At 38.5% G+C, this 21,855-nt stretch overlaps 2 protein-coding genes across 4 annotated transcripts in view; both read right to left on the reverse strand.

Annotated features, from left to right (window-relative positions):
• LOC131041338 (protein virilizer homolog) overlaps positions 1-21,855 on the reverse strand; it is a 204,525-nt gene that overhangs the window by 119,861 nt on the left and 62,809 nt on the right. The gene's annotated exons all lie outside the window — the stretch shown is intronic.
• Positions 366-2,487, reverse strand: LOC131859742 (uncharacterized). Its single transcript, XM_059213765.1, has 2 exons — positions 2,191-2,487; positions 366-2,067 (listed from the first exon to the last, which is right to left on the reverse strand). Exon 2 carries the CDS (start codon positions 2,057-2,059, stop codon positions 899-901), a length of 1,161 nt encoding a protein of 386 aa, XP_059069748.1. The 5' UTR covers positions 2,060-2,067; positions 2,191-2,487; the 3' UTR covers positions 366-898.

A 21,855-nucleotide genomic window follows, 5' to 3' on the forward strand; every position in this document is an offset into this window, starting at 1 on the left:
GCAACCTATGAAGACAAAGTAAACTATAAATAAACTAAAACTTGTAAATTAAAAATTTTAATTAATTAAACTTACTTGTGATAAAACTTTTATAGCGAGGGGTTGTAGGTGTTGGAAGCATGTGCCATGGAAGTACCACAAGCTATGAGCATCTTTCTTGGATCTATGACGAAGTGCATCAACACCTAGACCATTCCCATTTGCGAATTCTATGAACTCATTTGTAACAACATCTCGCAAATCATCATCGGGATATAGTCTAAGAAATGCTGCCTTATACCCATCAGATACTTCTAGATCTCTCCATGGTGGAATCCTTCCTGGTTTATCAAGAAACTGATTGCTATAGTACTTAGGTGTCAAGGCATAGGCAAGAAGGTGCAAAGGAGTGGTCATCTTATTCCACCTCTCTACAATAATTAATTCCAGTTCTTTGAAGAATTTCTCCTGAGGATCATTCTCTTTTTCATTTATAGTGAACTTTATTTTTTCAAGCATTGAATCAATGCCATCATAAATCTCACCTATGCAAGGCCTATCCATGTCTGTATAGCGAATCATGCTCATGATGGGCTCAGTGATACTTAGGAGATATGTAACAAGATCCCACCATTTCTCATCCAATATTCTATCCCTAATTTTTCCTGCCCTCTCAGTGCTACTTTGCTTCCATACAGTCCAATTGGTGCTGATCACCATATTGCATAGTGCCACTCTAACTTTCACAAGTCGTCTTAAGACGATTGTGTTTGATGCAAAACGGGTCTCAGCAACCTATAACACAAATTAATGCCAAATTATTAAAAAATAAAGCCAAACTTTAAAGAAGAATACACAATATAGCTTACACAATGATATTATTAACATTGAAAATTCAAAAAAATCAGAAAATGTAAAATTAAATTACTATTTCACTTACCTTCAATAGCTCCAAATTCGAATAGGTTCTAAAAATCCCTTGAGACATGTGGTGGTTTGTGATGAACATCTGGATGTCCTCAGCCTCTGCATACACATCTCTGATCCATTTTATTTTTTGCCCAATCCTTTGTAGCATAAGATTGAGTGAATGTACCGCACAAGGTGTCCAAAAGATGTGATCATAGCGTTGCTCAACCAACAAACCAGCAGCTCTACAATTTTTTGCATTGTCCGTTATGACTTGGACAACATTGCGGGGTCCCACAGACTCAATGGCAGAAATGAGAATTTCTGCAATAAATTCGCCATCTTTTATTTGGCCCTCACAATCCACAGCTCTCAAAAACATTGCCCCTTTAGGGGACACCGCTATGACATTGATCAAGGGACGGTTTTTAGCATCTTTCCACCCATCTGAAACAATTGTTACACCTGTCTCAACCCACGAATCCCTTATGGGTTTCAATGCATCTTCAACCCTCTTCACCTCTTTCTCCAATAATGTTCCACGTACCTTCTCATAACCGGGGCCCTTATACCCTCTTGGTGCCTCATTAACACTTTTTATCATTTGCTTCCAATATGGGGAGCGAACAACATTGAATGACAAACCATTTGCATAAATGCACCTTACTATATCTTGATCAGCATTGTCTCTACTCTCATTTTGGAATGCGGTTTCTAAAGGCCCTTTTGTTCTTTTACGTGTCAAGGGTGGTTCACTTTGAGGTTCATTTGTGGCAAAGAAGGGGTGGTCTTCTACTACAATACTGGGATTAGAAGGGCCTTGCATTCCCCTTGTTTTCTTTGATGCGGTTTGGTTCAATCTACGGGCTTCCCTCTCTTCTGCCGCCTCATGCTCCCTAATATATTTCATCACTATCTCATCTGGTATAGGTTTACCATTTTTGCCAGGGCATTTTTTGATGCCTCTTCCTTTTATTCCACACAAATGGCCTACCACTCGATAATATGAACTATTACGTTCAATATCACATCCATGGCATTTCCAACGGAATCCCCCACCTCCCGGAAGTTGTTTTATAATGTCCACATATTTCCATAAGGGAGAATTTGGATCATTTCTTTGTTTTGCAATTACTTGTTCATTGCCAATGGAGGAAGATGTAGATGCCATTCTAGTTCCTATGGCAAGAAATAAAATAAACATATTCAAAAACAAAAACTAAATAATGAAAAAAAATTCAAGTTTCGTGTTTGACAATTTGTGAAACAAAAATAGTTGGAAAAAAATGTTTACAAACCTACCTCTTGCTGCCAATGGAAGCTTGAAAATGTATGGAAATGATGCTGCAACACTTGTTGAAGCTTCTAAAATCAGTCTTCAACTCCTCCTCTTTGATCTTGGAAGCCAAATTTTGTTCAACCTCTCTTCAACCTGCTCTCATAAAAAATTTGTTTGCAACACAAATGAGGTGAAATGTGTCAATAAGATGTTTTAGAAGTGTTTTTTAGGTTATAATTTTCGCTTTTTTAAAGGCGGAATTGAAAAAAAAAAAAAAATTGGTTTGTTTTTTAACTTATTGGGCCGCCCAGCCACGCGGGTTCGACTGGGTCCGCCCGGGTTCGACTGGGTTCGACCCGGGTCGAACCCACCCTGGGTTTTACAAAACCTGGTCGAACCGGACCCGTACCACGAACCCGGTCGAACTCGGACCCGTACCAAGGCTTCCCAGGGGCGAACCCTGCAACTTAGTAATTAAGTATAATGAAAGGAAAGACAATATTCTTATCATACTTCAAAGTAGTCGGAAACTCCTTTGTCCTTCCTTGGGCACTCGTATCCCCGTAGCCATTCCCATATCCAAAACGGATACGTATCCGATACAACCCGGATACACGTCGAATACTATAACCGTGTGCCCAAAAAACCTCGATTTCCAACCATGCTAGATAATGTAATTTGATTTTGTTTAAATTTGACATAAATCTTCCTAAATTTAATTTTAAAAAACTTCATTCATGCATTTTTTTAATAAAAAAAATTGGTATAAACAAAACCTAGACTAAATGAGAGAGACAAATGACATGTTTTTCTATTTCAGTGACCCATTGTTTGGGTAAATTTCCAATGCAACTCTACTATTTTTGCATATTGTAAAATGTTAAATCAACTTATCATTATTTATGTAGCAATTATGTGTCTATATTGCTTTTGAAGTAATGAAAATCTCCTTGAATGACTTAAAAAATTGTGTTAAATATGTGTATGTGTTGTTTATGAATGACGTATCCAGTCGTATCCATACTGGGGGTCTTAAAAAATGGTCGTATCCGTATCTGTATCCGTGTCCATGCAACTTTGTCATACTTCAATCTCCAAAAGATTCTAGTAGCTAATTTCTCTTGATCATCAATAGGAGTAGGTCTTGTCTCTTGTGATGTAGGACAAGGTTTGTTAGAAGAAGATGGATTGTCATCTATGATTTTAGTAGTTCTATTATCAACCAATTCTTGTATACTATTTTGAAAATCCAAACAATCATTAGCGTGATGGTCATGAGTTTGATGATATGAACAAAAAGGAGTGTTAGAAGAAGAAGCACCCTTAGATGGACAATAGGTTCTATGCCTTACAAGATACTCCTTAAAGTTTTGAATTCTAAGGAGATCATGCATAGGTGAATCATGATAATGTCCTAGACCTTCGGTACTAGTTTGTGTAGGAGGGTTTATAGGGACTCTAATTCCTTGTTTAAATTTTCCAAATCCTTGTCCTCTTAAACCTTGTTAATATTATTTTATAGCCACTCCTACAAGAATGTTTTAATTGAGAAGGAGAAGTATTATAATGAATTTCTTTGAAATTTGTAGTGTAAGTGTATTTAGAAGGAACAAAGGGAAAAGTAGATGAAGAATGAATATCTTGTGTAGGGAGATTCTCCTTTCTACCATCATCCATATCCTCTTTGATAGGTTGGGAAGGAAGACCCTTATCATCTAAGGCCTCATCTTTGCCTAATTTGACGTGGGGAGATAGATTATGAATGAAATGCATGGTATAATCTTCTCTACAAATGTTTTGATGTTTACGATAGGCTCTAAGTGAATAAGGGGGATCTAGAGAGATTGGAACACTAGTATTTGATCTTGGCCCTCTTGCGCTAGGGTATATGTATGAGAAGAAGATGGTGCCATGTTGGTCTTCAATGCTTGCTCTCCATTAGAGAGATCATTGATAGGAGTATTCTTCATTCACATTGGATACCATAGGAAAGGTACAAATATTAGGTTTTTCACTAGCGTCACTAGGATTAGGATCGACAAAAGTTTTTATGTGATCTACATATGTAATGCATTTTTCTAAAAAATAGCACCATAAAACAACATGCATCATGAAGAAAACCTTTGAGATTTAATTGATTAATAGGAAACAATTTAGAAATCCTAAAAATACAATATGCCAAAGGGCTATGGATGAAAAGAAGCAATGTGAAGTGAAAGAAACCATTATCCAACACATGATTATGATAAATATAAGTAAAAGCCAATGTAATCATATGTGAAATAGCAAATAAATCAGACCTATTTAAAGTCATTATGAATGTCTAAGATCAAATCTGAAAATAAAAGTTACAAATTATGAAACCCACAAATCAAAATAGCCAAAATAAATTAGGGTTTTGTATGAATTTAACCTCTAAATTTATGAAATTTGATTAAAAAAAAGATGTATGAATGCAAATTTGAAAATTAAAATGCTTACAAATCAGATCTGAAACAAATAATCCAAATTAGGCAACCCACAAGTTTAATTTTAGAATTATAAATTTGGGTTTGTGTGAACTTAACCTCTAAATATATGAAATTCAATTGAAAATTAAACTTGTACATGTAAATTTGAATTTGAAAATGCATAAACAATCAAATCTGAGAACATAAATCAGAACTAAGGGTGTAAGGAGTCGGGTGCACCAAAATGTAATGGGTGAAAAATTAGGGTCTAACCCTTTATTGTAGTAAAATTGCTAATATTTACTTAGGGACCATTACATTACAGAAAGATAGAATTTGATAGATCTAGATTCTAATCAGATTTCAGGGGTTATAGGTGTGCCTCTTTCCCTTTAAATTGAATTGAATTAATTAAAGATGCCAAAATTAGGGTAAATGGATGAATATTGAAGAGATGAGCATAAACAGTGAGCTAAAATCATCACACGAAGCCACAAACATTGATCTGAGCAAAGTAATATGATTTGGATTTCCTCCCTGAAATTCGACCAAAATTGTCGGGACCATGGTGGTGGTCGCCAAGGTCCTTCGAACTTTCCACCATCAAAAAGGGCACATATTCGTCTTTGAGAATTATGTTGATCCTGAAAAACATAGCTCCACACCTGTTTCTGCACACAATGAAAAGGGTAAAATGGTTGGGCATGGGGGTTTGCCCAAGTCAAACCCAAGTTTATGAATTAAACTTCAATGAAATAATGCAAATACTTAAATAAATAATCGAAAGATACATCTCAGATGTGCAATTGTTGATAATGAAGCTTTGCTTCTTAAATGTAGTCACATTTGTTGTATGAAATGGCGTGGACATGACAAAACCCTAATCGCACACAGATGCTTGCATATGAATGATGTAATTTTGCTCCACAATGGATGAATGAGGAATATGCAGCCTCGAAGATCTCTGAAAATGCTTGATGATGTACGCTTCACAAATGCAAGAGTGCTAGATTGCTTGAAGATTATGAGTCAAAATGAAATTAGGTTGATCAAACGTCTTTATATAGGGGTATCTAAGTAAATTTACCGATTAGGCCGACCTCCAACGATCAGGTGGAGCCATGGAGATGGATTCCCACCGGAGAGATACGACCCTTCCCCTATTTCAACATTGGGCCTTACAAAGAGGGACCATGGCGCCCAACACCATGGTCCTTCTCAAAAAGGGGCCACAATAGAGCCCTAGGGAGAAGGGTACCCCTCCAAGAAGTCCATCATGTTGAGACATGGACCAGCTAGGACTCGAACCTAGGACCTTCCATGCATTGTCGGAGTGCTCTACCACTGAGCTACTGGCCCCTCTTGGACCAGTCCATCATCGGTCCGAGTGTGGCTTATTTCCAACACCAACACCCCTTTTTAAGCCATGCCTCTTGTGTGCTTGGGGCTCCTAGCGTGGACCTAGCTCTGATACCATGTTGAGACATGGACCAGCTAGGACTAGAACCTAGGACCTTCCATATGCTGCTGGAGTGCTCTACCACTAAGCTATTGGCCCGTCTTGGACCAGTCCATCGTCGGTCCGGGTGTGGCTTATTTCCAACACCAACACATCAGTGGGTGTACATGGCATCAAAACTGGAGGGAAGGCACAAAATGGACCTAGATAGGTGACGAGGATAGGACACACTAAAGTAGGGACACATACATTAGGTGTAAATTGGCCTGGTGACAATTTATGACGCTACAATTATGTATCGCATAACTAGCTATATATGTTCCATCATAAGGTAAGATTTTGTGCGATATTCTGAGATGGCTCTTTCATGAGGATCCCCCTGATCATGAGGTTTTCCCCTTCTTCTGATGGGGCAGCATGTATTGGTGAGTGAACAAACATGGGTAGAGTTTAACATAGGTGAGTACCAAGATAAGATTTTGTGCAATATACTACCTATGGATGCTTGTCATTTGCTTTTAGGAAGACCTTGGCAATTTGACAGGAAAGCACAATATGATGGAGAAAAGAACTCATACTCATTTTTCAAGAATGGTATCAACTATAAAATTCAGACCCTTAATGAAGAGAGTGAGGGCAGCAAACCAAAAGTTCCCAACATTTTGTTAGTTGGTGAAAAGGAGTTCATTCATACCCTAAAAGAAGGTGATGGCATAGGTTTTGCATTAGTAACTAAACCAGTTGATGAAAAGAAAGAAAAGAAGATAGAAATCCCAAATGAGGTGCAGCAACTTCTAGATCAGTTTAAGTCAATTGTTAATGATGGTCAACCAACCTCTCTACCTCCTCAGAGAGCCATTAGCCACCAGATAGATTTCATCCCAAGTGCATCCTTACCAAACAAAGCTGCTTACAAAATGACACCTGAACAAAATCAGGAAGTGGCAAGACAAATCCAAGAGCTATTAGACCAAGGAATGATTAGAAAAAGTATTAGTCCATGTGCAGTACCCACAGTGTTAGCACCTAAGAAAGGTGGGGCTTGGAGACTTTGTACAGATTCAAGAGCAATAAACAGGATCACAATCAGGTATAGATTCCCCATTCCTAGGATAGAAGATCTTATGGATTGTTTAAGGGGAGCAAAATATTTCAGTAAGATAGACCTAAAAAGTGGTTATCATCAAATCCGCATCAAAGAGGGAGATGAATGGAAAACAGCTTTCAAGACAAATGAGGGGTTGTATGAATGGCTAGTCATGTCATTTGGGTTAACAAATGCACCCAGTACATTCATGAGATTGATGGATGAGGTGTTACATGACTTCATAGGCAGGTTTGTAGTTGTGTACCTTGATGACATCTTAATTTTCAGTCAAACCAAGGAAGAACACCTCCAACATTTGCAGATTGTCTTACAAAGATTGAATGATGAACAACTTACTATCAACCCAGAAAAATGTGATTTCCTTAAGCAAGAGCTGGTCTATTTGGGTTTTGTTGTTTCAGGGGGTGATTTGAAGATGGATCCAGATAAGGTAGAAGCCATAGTTCATTGGCCAACCCCTAAGAATGCTAGTGATGTTAGGAGTTTTCATGGACTTGCTCAATTTTATAGGAAATTTATCAGAGGTTTCAATGAAATATGTGCACCTATGTTAGAAACCATTAAGGGTGGTGTGAAAGTGAAATTTCAGTGGACAGAAGCAGCCAACAGGGGATTTGAATTGTTGAAAGTCAGAGTTGCTACCCAACCAGTGTTGATTCTACCTAGTTTTGACAAATTGTTTACCTTAGAGTGTGATGCAAGTAATATTGCTATTGGTGCTGTTTTGAGTCAGGATAATAGACCTGTTGCATTTTTCAGTGAAAAGCTTAATGATGCTAAGAAGAAATATTCTTCATATGATCTTGAAATGTATGCTTTGGTTCAGGCACTTAGGAAATGGAGGCATTACCTTCTTCCTAAAGAATTTGTGGTTTACACTGACAACCAGGTACTTAGTTTTCTCAATTCACAGGATAAGCTTAGTCACAAACATGTTAAATGGGTAGAGTCTTTGCAAGCATATACCTTTACTTTGAAGCATAAGAAAGGACAGTGCAATAAAGTAGCTGATGCATTGAGTAGAAGGTTACTTACTATTCAAGAAATTCAGATTAGAAGTATTGGTATAGAATGTTTTAAGGATTTATATCCACATGATTCTGATTTTGCTGATATTTACAAGGTTTGTCAAGATTTTCAGAATACTTTTCATAGTGAATATGCTGACTATACTTTGCAGAATAGATTGTTATTCAGGGGTGGACAGCTGTGTGTGCCAAAAGGTTCAATGAGGGAGAATCTGATACAGGAAAAGCACAATGGTTGCTTGAGTGGTCACTTTGGTCTTAATAAGACTTTGGAATTGGTTCAGAGGCACTATTTTTGGCCTAAGATGCAGGCAGATGTCAGGAAATATGTTGAGCAATGCATGGTATGTCAGAAAGCCAAGGGTACTAGCACGAATGTTGGTTTGTATCAACCTCTTCCCATACCTTCTAGGCCTTGGGATTGCATCAGTATGGATTTTGTGGTAGGTTTGCCCAAAACAAAAACAGGATGTGATAGTATTTTTGTGGTTGTTGACAGATTCAGTAAAATGGCACATTTCATACCTTGCAAAACTACTAATGATGCTCGTCACATTGCTTTTCTTTTCTTTAAGGAAGTTGTAAGAATCCATGGTTTGCCATCCAGCATTGTATCTGATAGAGATGCTAAGTTTTTGGGTCATTTTTGGAAAACTTTATGGAAGAAATTGGGTACTAACTTGTCTTTTGGCTCAGCATACCATCCACAGACAGATGGCCAAACAGAAGTGGTGAACAGAACATTGGGTACTTGTTGTGACCATTTCACACATCGCCCCATTGCAAATGGGGACCCCCTCTTTTTGCTCGTTTTTCGCTCGCTTTTCGTTTCGCTTTAAGGTTTTGTTAGTCTGTCAGTTGTCTGGATTTAGGGTCTAGCCTTAGGGTTTTAATTAACGTCTTTTCAAGCCAGAATCCAGTCAGTTTTGAGAGCTTTTGAGCTTTCTTTCGTTGAATGCAAATTTTGAATGCAATGATTTCGCCAAAATGGTCTATTTTCAATTGGAATTTTGAATGCAGAGCTTAAATTTGTCTAAGTATTGAGGATGAAATGTGAATTTTTGTTCAATTGACTAATTTTGACCAAATTTTGACTTTTTTGATTTTTGATCCCGGATATTGAGAATGGTTGGTTTTTGCCTTGGGAATTGATTAAACTTGTAAAATCATGATATTTTGGCCTGCAGGAGCAAAATCGCTCCTGTCCTTCAGTGAAGGACCGGAGCTCGTTTTCAAATATCTTACTATTCCTGCAGGACCAAGATGAATTTCGAGTTGGAAGTGATGAAGAAAGGCGAGATCTTTCCATTGAATATAAATTGAAGATTTTCACGAACACAGAAATACCTCCAGGAGAAAAATCGCTCCTGTTCCTCAGTGAAGGACCGGAGCTACAAATCAAATATTGCTTTGTCCTTGCAGGATTCCAACGACTTAACAATTTGAAGAGGTCCAAAGGGAGATGTTTTGTCAAATGAATATAACTTGAAGAGCAAACATGAAGAAAAATGGTCTAGAATGCCAAAATCGCTCCTGTCCCTCAGTCAGGGACCAGGGCGAAGTACATTGTAGCTCCTGTCCCTCTCCAAGGGACCAGAGCGATATTCTTCATAGGGCAAAATTCAGACAAACATCAAGTCAAGTTTATGTTTGATGGCAAGGAAGGAGGTGAAATGAAACTATTGAAGACAAATTGAAGATTTTGAAGAGTCAACAAAGGACCCTAAATGCCTAGTTCGCTCCTGTCCCTCAGGAAGGGACCAGAGCGATTTTTGTTATAGATGATTTTCTTGCCCATTTTGAGTGGATCCCAAGGCATAGATGAATGGAATGGAACATGACGAATCCGTTGAATATAAATTTTGAAGATGACGAAGTGAAATAAGGCCTACAGAGCTAGAATAGCTCCTGTCCCTCTCCAAGGGACCAGGGCGATATAATGGTTATATTGTCGTCCCTTCAAAATTCAAGACACTCCAAGACAAGGAACAAGGTGGCAAGGGTATTTTAAGGCATTTCAATCAAGCACGAAGTTACAAAGGTCGTCACGTTGAAGGAATTTGCACTCAAATCCCCAGTTCGCTCCTGTCCCTCAGGAAGGGACCAAAGCGAAATTTGTATAAGGACATGAAATTTGAAAGTTGATCACGTCCCAAGTATCCAAGGGAATCGAAAAGGCTTCATTCTACACGATGAAGACATTTGCAAGTTGAACAAGGTAAAGACAAGCTCAAAATGTTAAACTTCGCTCCTGTCCCTCAGGAAGGGACCAGAGCGATATTGAATGCATTGGCTAATTCATGCAAAAATCACGTAAGGCCAAGACTTCACAAGGTTATAAAGGGTTCAAGGCGTCTTTTGAAAGTGATATATCAAAGTTTGGAACGTCCAAATGTTATCAATCCAGCTAAGGAGTCTATATCGCTCCTGTCCTTTGGACAAGGACCAAAGCGATTTCATTAAAAACATTCATGCTCCTTCAAAATCAAGACAATACAAGGATTGGCGAAGTAAAAGGCGACCTTTGGAAGGCAATGAACGAAGAACGAAGATCAAATATTTACGAATTTGAGCCAGGACATGGAGATCGCCCCTGTCCCTCTCCAAGGGACTAGGGCGATATTTGCCAGAACACATGATATCCTTTAAAGATCACGTTGAGATAAAGTCGCACATGGTTTTAAACATCATTTCAAAGGCGATACAAAGGGAAATGGACGTTAAATATTACCAACTTGAACTTAAAATGGAGAAAAGACAAGGATCGCTCCTGTCCCTCTCCAAGGGACAAGGGCGATGATCCTTTAAACATCAAAACGTCTTGTGAAAAGCAAGTGGGACGAGCATGGAATGAACAAGCAAAGTTATTATTCACCATACAAGGAAAAGTTGATGTCAAAATGGAAAATTTCAAGTGAAAACGTTAGGATCGCTCTTGTCCCTCTCCAAGGGACCAGGGCGATATTACATCCAAGGGCATCTCTTCACACATGCAAGTCAATCAAACTCGAAGGACCCGACAAAAATAATGATTTGAACGTAGAAATGCAGAGGTTGAACATCAAAAAATGCAAAAATCGAGACCAACATGATGGATCGCTCCTGTCCCTCTCCAAGGGACCAAGGCGATGAGGTACGTGTACTTCATTTTCAAAATATTTTGGCGCTCAAATAAACATTTTTGAATTTATTTAAATGCTAGCAAAATCGATATTTAATTAAAAATGGCATTTAAATATTGCGTTTGGCATTTATTAATTATTTTAATTATTTTGCCTTGTTAAAAAATCGAAGTTTATTAATTGAAATAAAAGGCATTTAATAATTAATTAATTAATAAAAAAATCGATTGGAGCGCTTGGTATGTTAAAGGTCGGCCTTGTTATTTTATTAAAAATCGTTTAAAATTGCCTTATTTTTACCAAGTCGGCCTTGGGGGTGAATGGTGAGGTGAGCGCTATAAAGGGATAGTGAAATCTTCATTTTCACATCATCATTTTACCTATCTTACATCCGATTTTGAGGAAGAAGGTGCGAAATTGTGTTTGAAAGTGCGATTTGGAGTTTATTAATTAAAGGTGGTGCGAACTATCAATCCAAGGTGGCGCTAGTAACTTCCAAGGTGGTGCGAATCTATATTGAGCGAATTTGCCAAGACGAATTTTGAAGATCACGTCAAAGACACAAAAGGTGGCGAATTGCTATTTTGCTAAGGCGATTACATTGAAGGCTATTTTCGATCTTTTTGCCTAGGCGATTTTGTCCTTTTTGCATTCTAGAGTTAGCTCTCTATTGAGGTATGGCGATTTGATTTTATTGTTTTATTTATTCATCGTCATATTTTAAATTTTGAATTTTGAATTTTGAATTCCTAGCTCAATCGTTTCATTTTAGGAAATGATAACTCAAAGACTTATCATGAAGTTTCCTAAAATTTATCTCTCTAATCTATGTTATGTATTGCAAAATCTAGTTCTCATTACGAAATGTTGTGTAGGTATGGCGACCCCGAAGGCGGGAGCATCCACCAGTCGCTCAGCTCTCATGAAAGAAGATCAGAAGACCGAAGAAGTGGAGACCAAGATCGTGTCGAAGTGGAGCAACATTGGAGATACAAACTTGGGTAACTTCAGCATGAAGAAGTTTCAAGAGGTCCCTTACATTGGCAAGCCATCACCTGTCGCCCGGAGAATAATAGAGTGGCATCATTAAGGCGGCCGGCTTTCCTCCAGCTGTTCAGTGCCATGAGTTGATGATCGAGTGTGCTCGTCACTATGATCCACAGTCTAGGACGATCGTGTCCAAAGAGGGAAACATTTTGGCGTACCTTTCGGAGGAAGCTATAAGTGAAGCTTTCCATCTTCCAGAGTACAGGGACATGATATACAAGAGCATAGAAGGAGCCAGATCAGTGTACGAAGATGATCCAGATGCTTGTCTAAGCATTATCAATAAGAACTGGCTACTTAAGAGCCGTCCCCGTCTGAGCAAGGTCCCGAACACACCGCACAGGATTGACTTCCAGGAGGAGTACAGAGATTTGATTACCATGCTCAACCGAGTTACAGGAGCCCCTCATGCCTTCTATTTTGAGAAGTGGATGTTTTACTTCATCCAGGTGATCGTTCAGGGAAAAGGTACGATACATTGGGCTAGGATGATTAGCCATTGCTTAGACGTACAGTTGAGGAGACTCAAGGCTACTAAGTCCTTCCACATGAGTTCATATGTCATCTATGCCTTGATCAGGAGTGTTGAATACGCAGGACTACCTCACAGAGGAGTGATTGGAAGAGGACCCGACGAGGTCAGAGCTTGTGATTCCTGTGCCTACTTGCATCATCCGCCAGGGAGCAACTATAAGTTGGTTAATGATACTTTCACGATGAACATCACAAGGACGTTGCAAGGTGGAATTCACAACAGGTTATCTCAGGATGCCCAGGAATTCATAAAGAGGTACAATGCTTGGTTCATTCAGTTTCCGAAGTTCACTTATATTAGAGTGCATGGATGTCCTTTACCTCCATAAATGTTGCCGAGATATCCGACAGACAGAATTGTGTTACTTGAAGTAACAAGACAGTTGGCAGCATATGTGAAGGCATTCAGACACAGACATCAGAATGGAGTTCCAGTACCTATCATTTTGGGTAATTCAGTTGAGGTATGTCCTAATGCTTTAGCTATGGATGATGCAGAGAGGGAGTTAGCCTTGTATTCTTTTTCATCTTTTGCTTTGAGAGAAAGCTTTGATCCACGTGGACATTTAGAGGAGACAGTCGGCAGGAAGTTTAGACATGAGTATCAGATTGAGGATTTTATGATGAATCTCTTGGATGATCTTGAAGTGAAATGAAAAATGCATTCCAGATTACCTTTGGATTTCATCAGGAAATGCAAGATTTATAGAGTGGCCGACCAAGCTCAGGACAGTGGCAGACATATCCAGTCTTCCTATGATCGAGAAAGCAAAACAATAAGGTTAGATTGGAATGAGCCCAAGGTCGTGGATTTAGATACTTTGATGGCACCAGTCTTGTCTTGTACTCGCAGATGGGTTGACATACAACATCAGAAGTTGAGAGAACAAGGCATAGCCATGACTTTCACTTTGGAAGAGAAACCTGCCGAAGGTGGAGCTAGTGTGAGTGAAGGCAATCCTAATCCTAGAAATTCAGGTGAAGGAAACCTTCGATGTGCCAGTGAGGGCAATCTCCATTCAAGAGGTTCGAAGAGGAAAGAGAGACCTGGAAAGAGAGAATCTTCCAAGAAGAAACAAGAGGCTAACAGAGATCGATCATCCGGTACTTCTTCTAGACCAGAGAATAGAACAATTCAAGTGGAAGAATCCATGGAGTCGATGGTACAGAACGATAGGCAGGAGGAAGGACAGGCACAGCATGGGTCACCAGATGGGTCTCTCCAAGACTATGAGTTAGATGAAGACAAAGAAGACAATGAAATATCATCTCCTCCCAGACAAGAAGAAATAATGCATAAAGAGATTCAAGTTCAAGAAACAAGATCGATTATCCCAGATTGGTTGAAGGAAAGATTAACCAAGGTGATTGTAGTAGAGGACGAGGACAATGCAATTGATTTAGAGAGCCTTGTTGGACGCTCACATGAAGTAACAGAGAAGAGAAAGGCTACCAAGATGTCCAAGATGATTCGAGATGAGACTGGATCCAGGAAATTGCAGATAGCTAAACCGGCAGCAGACAAATATGAAGGTGAGATCCTAGCAGAAGAATATGATATACAGACTTTTGAGTTAGGACCCTCTACAGCAGAACAGACTTTAGATGATGCCACCGATTCATTTGAGGCATTGAAAGACAAGCTTAGAGAAGAAATGGAGAAGAACAGAAAGCTTGAGAGAGAGGTCGATGCATGGAGGACATATTTCAGTCACATCAATGAACCTTTGGGACGTCAGGATCCAGCTAGATCACCAGTGCAAGCACTTCCACTTCAGTCAATCAATGAAGCAGAAAGATTCAGGAACATGGTCCAACGTACAAGTAATTGGATGGATAGATCTCATACAGTGGCTATAGAATTTGCAACAAGGATGATGAAGATTATTCATCAAGCTATCCAGGTTCTTGAGATGATCCACAATTTGATGATAACAGTAGCTGCATTCGCCCATACCAAGGATGTTATCATTCCTGTCTTGAAAGTTATTAGACACACATCAAGGAAGATTTTAGCGCAGGAGAAGATCTTGGAGGGAGAATCTCACAGTTTGTTTCATTGGTCAACCTTACTCCATATGAAGAGTGTTTTCTTTGAAGACATCAGTACTAGATGTGGCCAAGTTGAGGAGGTGATCAATCCGATCCAGGACAGAGTATTTGAGGTACTTCGTACCATTCTTGGCAGAAGGATCGAGGTCGAGACAGATGTGGATATGCAGGAACTAGAGGATAGAATCAAGGTCATCTTTTGCAAGGACGCAAATGTTACAGATGAGCAGTATGATCAGATGTTTGCCACCATGCTCCTGATTGAAAGGACGAAGGAACTTGAACCTTCATGGGACGCAGCTCTTCTAGATGCGTTCGATCAGGTCATCCACTTAGAAGAGAGTGTGAAGAATCTTCCCGAGATTCCAATTGCAGAAATCGAAGGAATCGTTTCAAGATTCATTGCATATGCTAAGAAAGAGAATTGGAAAGGGAATAAGATTCTAGATGAAAGGTTGTTACAGATGACATGACATCTTATTTCTCATTGGTTTATGTCTCCTAGGTTTTTGTGCCAAAATTTAATATTTGGCTATGCATTTAATATTGTTCAGTAAAAAGGAGGCCATTTGTAACAAACCCTAATTAGGGTTTAGGTGTCATGATCTTGTCCGTTGATCTACTTTCAATCTGGACCTTTCATTGTAATTGAGGATGCTATTTATACCCTCATTTTTCATTTCAATGAGTAATAGTGTAATAGTCAATAGTTGATGTAATAGAGAAAAGAGATTAGAGTTAGAAGCAATTTTATTTTTGTAGCAAGATTGAGTTTTGAAGAGAGGAATTCAAGCAATTGTTGTACATGATGATTTGGAAATCAATAAAATATTGAAGTTATGGTGTTTTGTTGCAAATTTCTTGAGTTATCTTCATGGTTGTTTGATTTACTTGAATTGTGCTCAATCAAAGTAGCTTGTTAGTTTGAAGGACATTGTGTGAGACTTGATCTTTGGTAGGATTCGTAATCCAAACCACTAGCTTCTTGCTGATTGTAGGAACGCCTTGCGTGGTCAACTGGAGAATACTTTGAGTCCCTTAACCTTCAATCATTATTGTATCTTGGATATGTACCTTCGTGGTAGTGTCCATGATATTTGATGCATTGAATATCATTTTATTACCTTAGAAGATCGCACTAATTTCAATTGAGTTGTTATCTTATGGCAAAATTGAAGTTGGTTGAATCTTGCCAAGTCTTGTCCATACTAAGTCATTCATAGGGTTAGACTAGATTAGACCTCTTTCAAACCCTACTCCTTTTGTTATTTTTTGAATAGTTTCCTTAGTTTAGCAAATCTTGAACTTTCGGAATACGTAAGGCCCCTTGGAGGAAACAGCAAATCACATCATACCGCTGGAAGCTTGTCCACACGTAGAGACCCTACTAAAAGAACCTTGGAGTCTACCTAACTGATCCTTTACGCGAATCTTCAGCAGTTAGAGACTATTTTCTCAAGAGAGGATAAGATGCCTATTGGTATTTTATTCTGTGTATGATGGTGTACAAAATACACGTCAACAGTAATCTACTCAGATGTCTTACCAAAGAATATGGGCAAAGTTGGGATCAATTCATCCATCAGGCAGAGTTTGCATACAATGACAGTGTAAACAGATCCACTGGTAAGAGCCCATTTCAGATTGTTTATGGAATGCATCCTAGAGGTGTTTTTGAGTTAAATGATGTAACTAATTTGCAGCAAGTGAGTGGTACAGCAGAAGATATGGCACAGTCTATGAAAGAAATTCATGAGCAGGTACAGAAGTCTTTACAGGAAACTACTCAAAAAGTTAAGGAGAGAGTTGATGCTTCAAAAAGAGATGTTCAATTTTCAGTGGGTGATTATGTGATGGTCCATCTCACCAAGTCACGGTTACAGAAAGGAGTGCCTATTAAGTTGCAAATGAGAAGAGTAGGACCATGCAAAATCTTGGTTAAATATGGCCATAATGCTTACAAAGTTGATTTGCCTAATGAAGTTTCTATGTCTCCTATTTTCAATGTTGCAGATTTGGTGCCATTCAAAGGGGAGCTACCATCAGATTCACAAAGAGTTTCAGATCTTTCTCATTCCCTTTCTGATCTTTCTCTCCCCTCTTCTTCTACTCCCATTCCTCAGCAGGTACTAGATTCAAGAATCATCAAAAAGACAAGACACCATACCTACTTGAAGCATCTCATCAAGTGGAAGGATAAACCAGCTTCTGAAGCCACATGGATACCTGAAAGTGACTTTCTCAAAGCTGGAATTCCTCTTTCTTTACTGCCCAAAGGAGTCACATGACTTCTTTGTCCTTAGGGGAGTATGGTGCAGGAGCACCTGAGCACCTGAATGCTCAAATCCTAGCAGGTATAACATTTTATTGCAAATTAAGCATGTGTGTTTATTTTATGCTTCTAGTAGGTTTAATAAGTTTGTTTTGTGGTGTAATAAGGTTTGGAACTCATTTTGTGCGTTTCCAAGATTTTTTTGGTTTTTTTGCTCGGTAGGCTAAAAATTGTCAATTTTGGGTCCAAATGAGCATTTTTGAATTTTTTGATGTTGTAAAGCCTTGAAAGGCATTGGAGCATGTTTATTTAGTGTTTCTAAATGATGTTGAGTCATTGGTTTGAGTGCCAAGTCACCGGAAGTCAAAATGCAATTTTTGAGCAACAAAAAGTTGTCAAAAAGTTGTCAAAAAGTGGTTTTTGGTGGTTTTGGTTAGTTCCAGCCTGTACCTGTCCGTACAAGGGCTTCAATAAGTTGGCACATGTATAAAAACCATGTTCCAATCATTGTATGGGTTGTTCAATTTGGAAAATTAAGAAAAATACTTGTTTTGCTCTTGTTTTCTGTGAGTTTTTAACTAGTTTTCTGCACTTTTTAGAGTACAGTCCGTACCATGGCTCCATGAGTCCGTACTGAACCTGTTTTTGATTGATGTGATCTCCTTTGATGTTTTAGTAGTGATCTCTGATCTTTTCTTGGGGTTTGGAACAAGTTTTGTTTGAAGTGCTCTTGAGAAAGGCATTGTTTTGTGGTTCCAATGGAAGACCATTCATGGTCCAACTAATTTCTTCAAAGTCTCTTCATCCATGGCTTTGAGGGAATTTGTTGGATCTGTACATATTGTACCATACATCCATTTTCCTTTTCTAACAATGCACAGGTGTTTGTAAACCCATGGCAAGTATGTGGAGTGAGCAACTTGGCTTGGGTATTCTTAGATTTGTTTGAATGGTACTTTGCTGTTCATAGTACTGTACTTTGAAATTTTGAAGTAGACTTAAGTTGGCAAGAGTTATTGCTGCACTTTACCATCCTTGTCTCTCTCATGACTTGGTTGGATGCAAGAAGAAAAGGTGTAAACAGACTGAAAGACAGTGTGTCACTGTTTCACTGTTAAAACCTCAGTGCCAACCTCCCTCAAGGACAGCATGGAATGATGGATTCCTTTTTTTTTTGGTATCAGGGAATGTATTTAACAGTGTTTTCAATGTTAAGAAGATAAGATACACCATTTGATTGTAAAGGACCTAAATAAGGATCCTAGAAAAGTGTATTTCTTTGTCACAGTCTTATAAGGCTGTCATGTTTTGTGGAATCCCTGGAGTGTTCAACTTTTAAGATCTTTAAGAGGCTATATGTATTGTTTTTGCCTTGCCATTAACACCCCTTTGCAGGCCAGGGACAGATTGAAGAAATAAATTAAAACAAAGAAAGAAAGTGTAAACAGTTTTAAGACTGTTAAAAGTGCAGTGATGGCGGTGTATGAACAGAAGTCATAAAAATCCCTTCTTATTTGCTTTGCAGGGTGTTCAAACTCATGTTAAGTCTTTGTTGCATCCATATTTGATACAATTTCATTGTATTGGGTTTACAAATGTTCAAAAAGTATGCAAAATCTTAAAAACGTTGCTGTCCCAGTCACCTAGACTGTTATTTCTGTGTAAGGGCAGCAGTATGACACTTGTTTGATATAATGACAGTAGTCTAAGATGAAGTTTGATTCCTTGGGAGTGTTTGGCATATGTCATAGCAAGGTATAAAACATTTAATTGGGTCTAGTATCATGGAGAAGACTTTCAAATTGCAAACCCTCACTAAATCCCTCAAAGACCCTTGAAAAGTGCCTATTTTCTGGGGCAGTCCTCAAACAGTCCGTACAGTACTTGCCATAGCAAAAATCCTTGAGTCTTCATCATCAATAGACCACATCTCCAAGGGTTTTCCATGAAGTATAACAGATTGAGCAGGGTGAACAAATTTCACTAAAAACTAGGGCTAATTCTAGTAGCCTTTTTGGAGCAAATTTGACAATTTCATGAAATCGGTAAGGAAGGAGGAGTAAGTGATGGTTTCAAATCATCAAAACTGATAAGTTAAGACCTGAGACACCCTACTACAAGCTCCTCAGCATTGCACTAAGTCATTTGATCAAAATGACCATTTGAACCTAGAAGTTGCCTTGAGTAAACCAACGTTCTTTGCACCCAACTTGGAAATTTTCATTCTTGAAAGGTGAAGGACAGTCATCACACTTTGCAGACCTGTTAAGATGCTCAGTCAACACATTAATATGATTGAAATCCTTAAAGGTGCAAACAAGGTTAGGTAAACCATGGTTCTCCAACAGTTGCCCATTCCTGGAAGAGAGGAGATTCAGCCAGTTGGACAACCAAACTTGTTCATTTTTTGTGACACACAAGAGGACCTCATTTCAGACTTGAATGCCTTAGCATGGAAGGTTAGGAGGAGTGATGTCCAATACAATAGAGTGCAAGCAGTGTTGAATAGAGAGGAGGAGATAGGAGAAAGGTTTAGAAGAATCCCTTTTGTGCCTAGGGATTGATTTGGGAAGCACATTGAGAACAAAAGTCCACCAACCTCAAAGAAGACTAACCTTCTATCATCCCTCCTCATCACCTCCCTTGATGGTCATTCTACTAACTTCTTCATACTGCTTTCTACATAACTTCTTCATATGACCAAGTTTACCACAATCTATTTACCTCTAAGTGCCTTCCATCATGATGTTGGGTAACAAAGTCATCCCTTCGTCTATCCAGAGACACAGAAACCAAGATCAACTTCATAAAAAAATGAACCCTATGATTTTGTCCAAAATTCATCAAAAAAGCTGACATAAGACAACACCACAATTTTGTGTAAAAATCGTCAAACACTTGATGCGATACTGAAATCACACAATTTTTTGAAAAAATCACAAAAAACCTCTATGTTTTGGGAAAAATGGTTAAAACCCATGATTTACAAAAAAATCATCAAAAACTTTTGCAAAATAACTACGTTCACCCAAGAAACCCTAGATGCAACCCATAACAAGCTACAAGAAACCACAATTTTATCCAAAAATCATCAAAAAAAGCACCACAATTTTGTTGAAAAATTGTCAAACCCTACTGCCACAAATCTCTTGACGCTGCTCTAAAAATGAAAAAGCTCTAATTTGTTAAAGGCAAAAAATGGTGCTAGCAAAAATCTCACATCAACAATCATCAAAAACAAAAAACAATTGGTTGCAGCACATGAAACCCATGATTTTTAAAAATTTGGGTACCCAAGATTTCCAAAAGAATCGTGCAAAAAACAATAGAGACTTCGTGTGTAAGGGAAAATCAACACTTATAGCTTCAAAAACCCTCTTCGAGTAGTAAAACAAACCCTTTTTGTGCAGTAAAACAAGCAGTCATCAAATGGACGTTTTGATGCTATGAATGCGCTCAAACAGGTCAAAGGAGGAAAAATGCAATTTCCTGGGGTCAATTTTGAAAACTTCCTATTTTTAGGAAATTTTGCTCTTTTGCTTTTTTCTAGATTTAGAAAGTTTGGTTTTCTGCATATTGGGCCCAATTCAGGAACCTTCTTTTTCGGTCTACTTTTTTCTAAAAATAGAAAGTTGTTTTTTGTGCTTTTTCGAGTTCATAGGTGATCATTGGGTCAAAAAAAATGTCAAGTCAGGAGAACTCATCCAAAATAAACCAAGTGTGGAATCACTTTCGAATCCAGAGGATAATTTCCAAAAGCTAATTAAAAATTGGCTAATTCTGGAACTTGGATCGAGAAAATCCCTTGTTCAAATCATGAAGAATGCCTATCCATGGAAGAATTTCTTGTTTCATGATGAAGTCTGCCTTGGGACATGAAAAAGTTCCTCATTGACACATGAAGTCCGCCTTGGGACATGAAAAAGTTCCTCATCAACATATGAAGTCTGCTCCAACATCATCAAAAATTCCTTGCTCCAAGACCAAGTCCGCCCAAGACATAGGGTAGATTCCTTGGGAGCAAGCAAAGTCCGCCATGCTTGGTGAGGAAAATTCCTAATGGAACATGAACTCCACCCTCCAAAATGGAAAATTTCCAAAGCAAGGTGAAGTCCGCCCATGGAGGATGAAAGAAAATATGGCTAAGTCTTGATAGATTGCAAGAAAGTGGTAAAGCAAGGTGAAGTTCTGGAAATTTTCCTATCCAAACGCTAAGTCAGCCTTGTAAACCAAGAAATCTTCGTAGTCAAGTGTTCAATCAACCTTGCAAATGAAGAAGATTCCTTAACTAGCTATGAAGATCGCCTAAACAAGGAGAAAATTTCTTGATCAGCTATGAAATTTGCCCAAGCCTTGTGGCAAAATTCCCAACCAAATGTGAAGTCCACCTAGGGAAGGGTGAAGTTTCCAAGTCAACATCAAGTCCGCCCAATGTGAAGAAGAGAAGATTTAGCTAAGTGTTTTGGCATGAAAAATCCTATCCAAGTGCAAGGTCCACCCAAGATGAAGAGAAGGAGAAATTTGGCTAAGTATAGGTGGATTAAAACAAGCTAAAAATTAAAGCAAAAAGGTTGAAATCAACATGAAATTCGCCTAAGTATTGACACCTTGGAGAA

Source organism: Cryptomeria japonica, chromosome 11, assembly GCF_030272615.1.
Source record: "Cryptomeria japonica chromosome 11, Sugi_1.0, whole genome shotgun sequence".
NCBI lineage: Eukaryota > Viridiplantae > Streptophyta > Pinopsida > Cupressales > Cupressaceae > Cryptomeria > Cryptomeria japonica.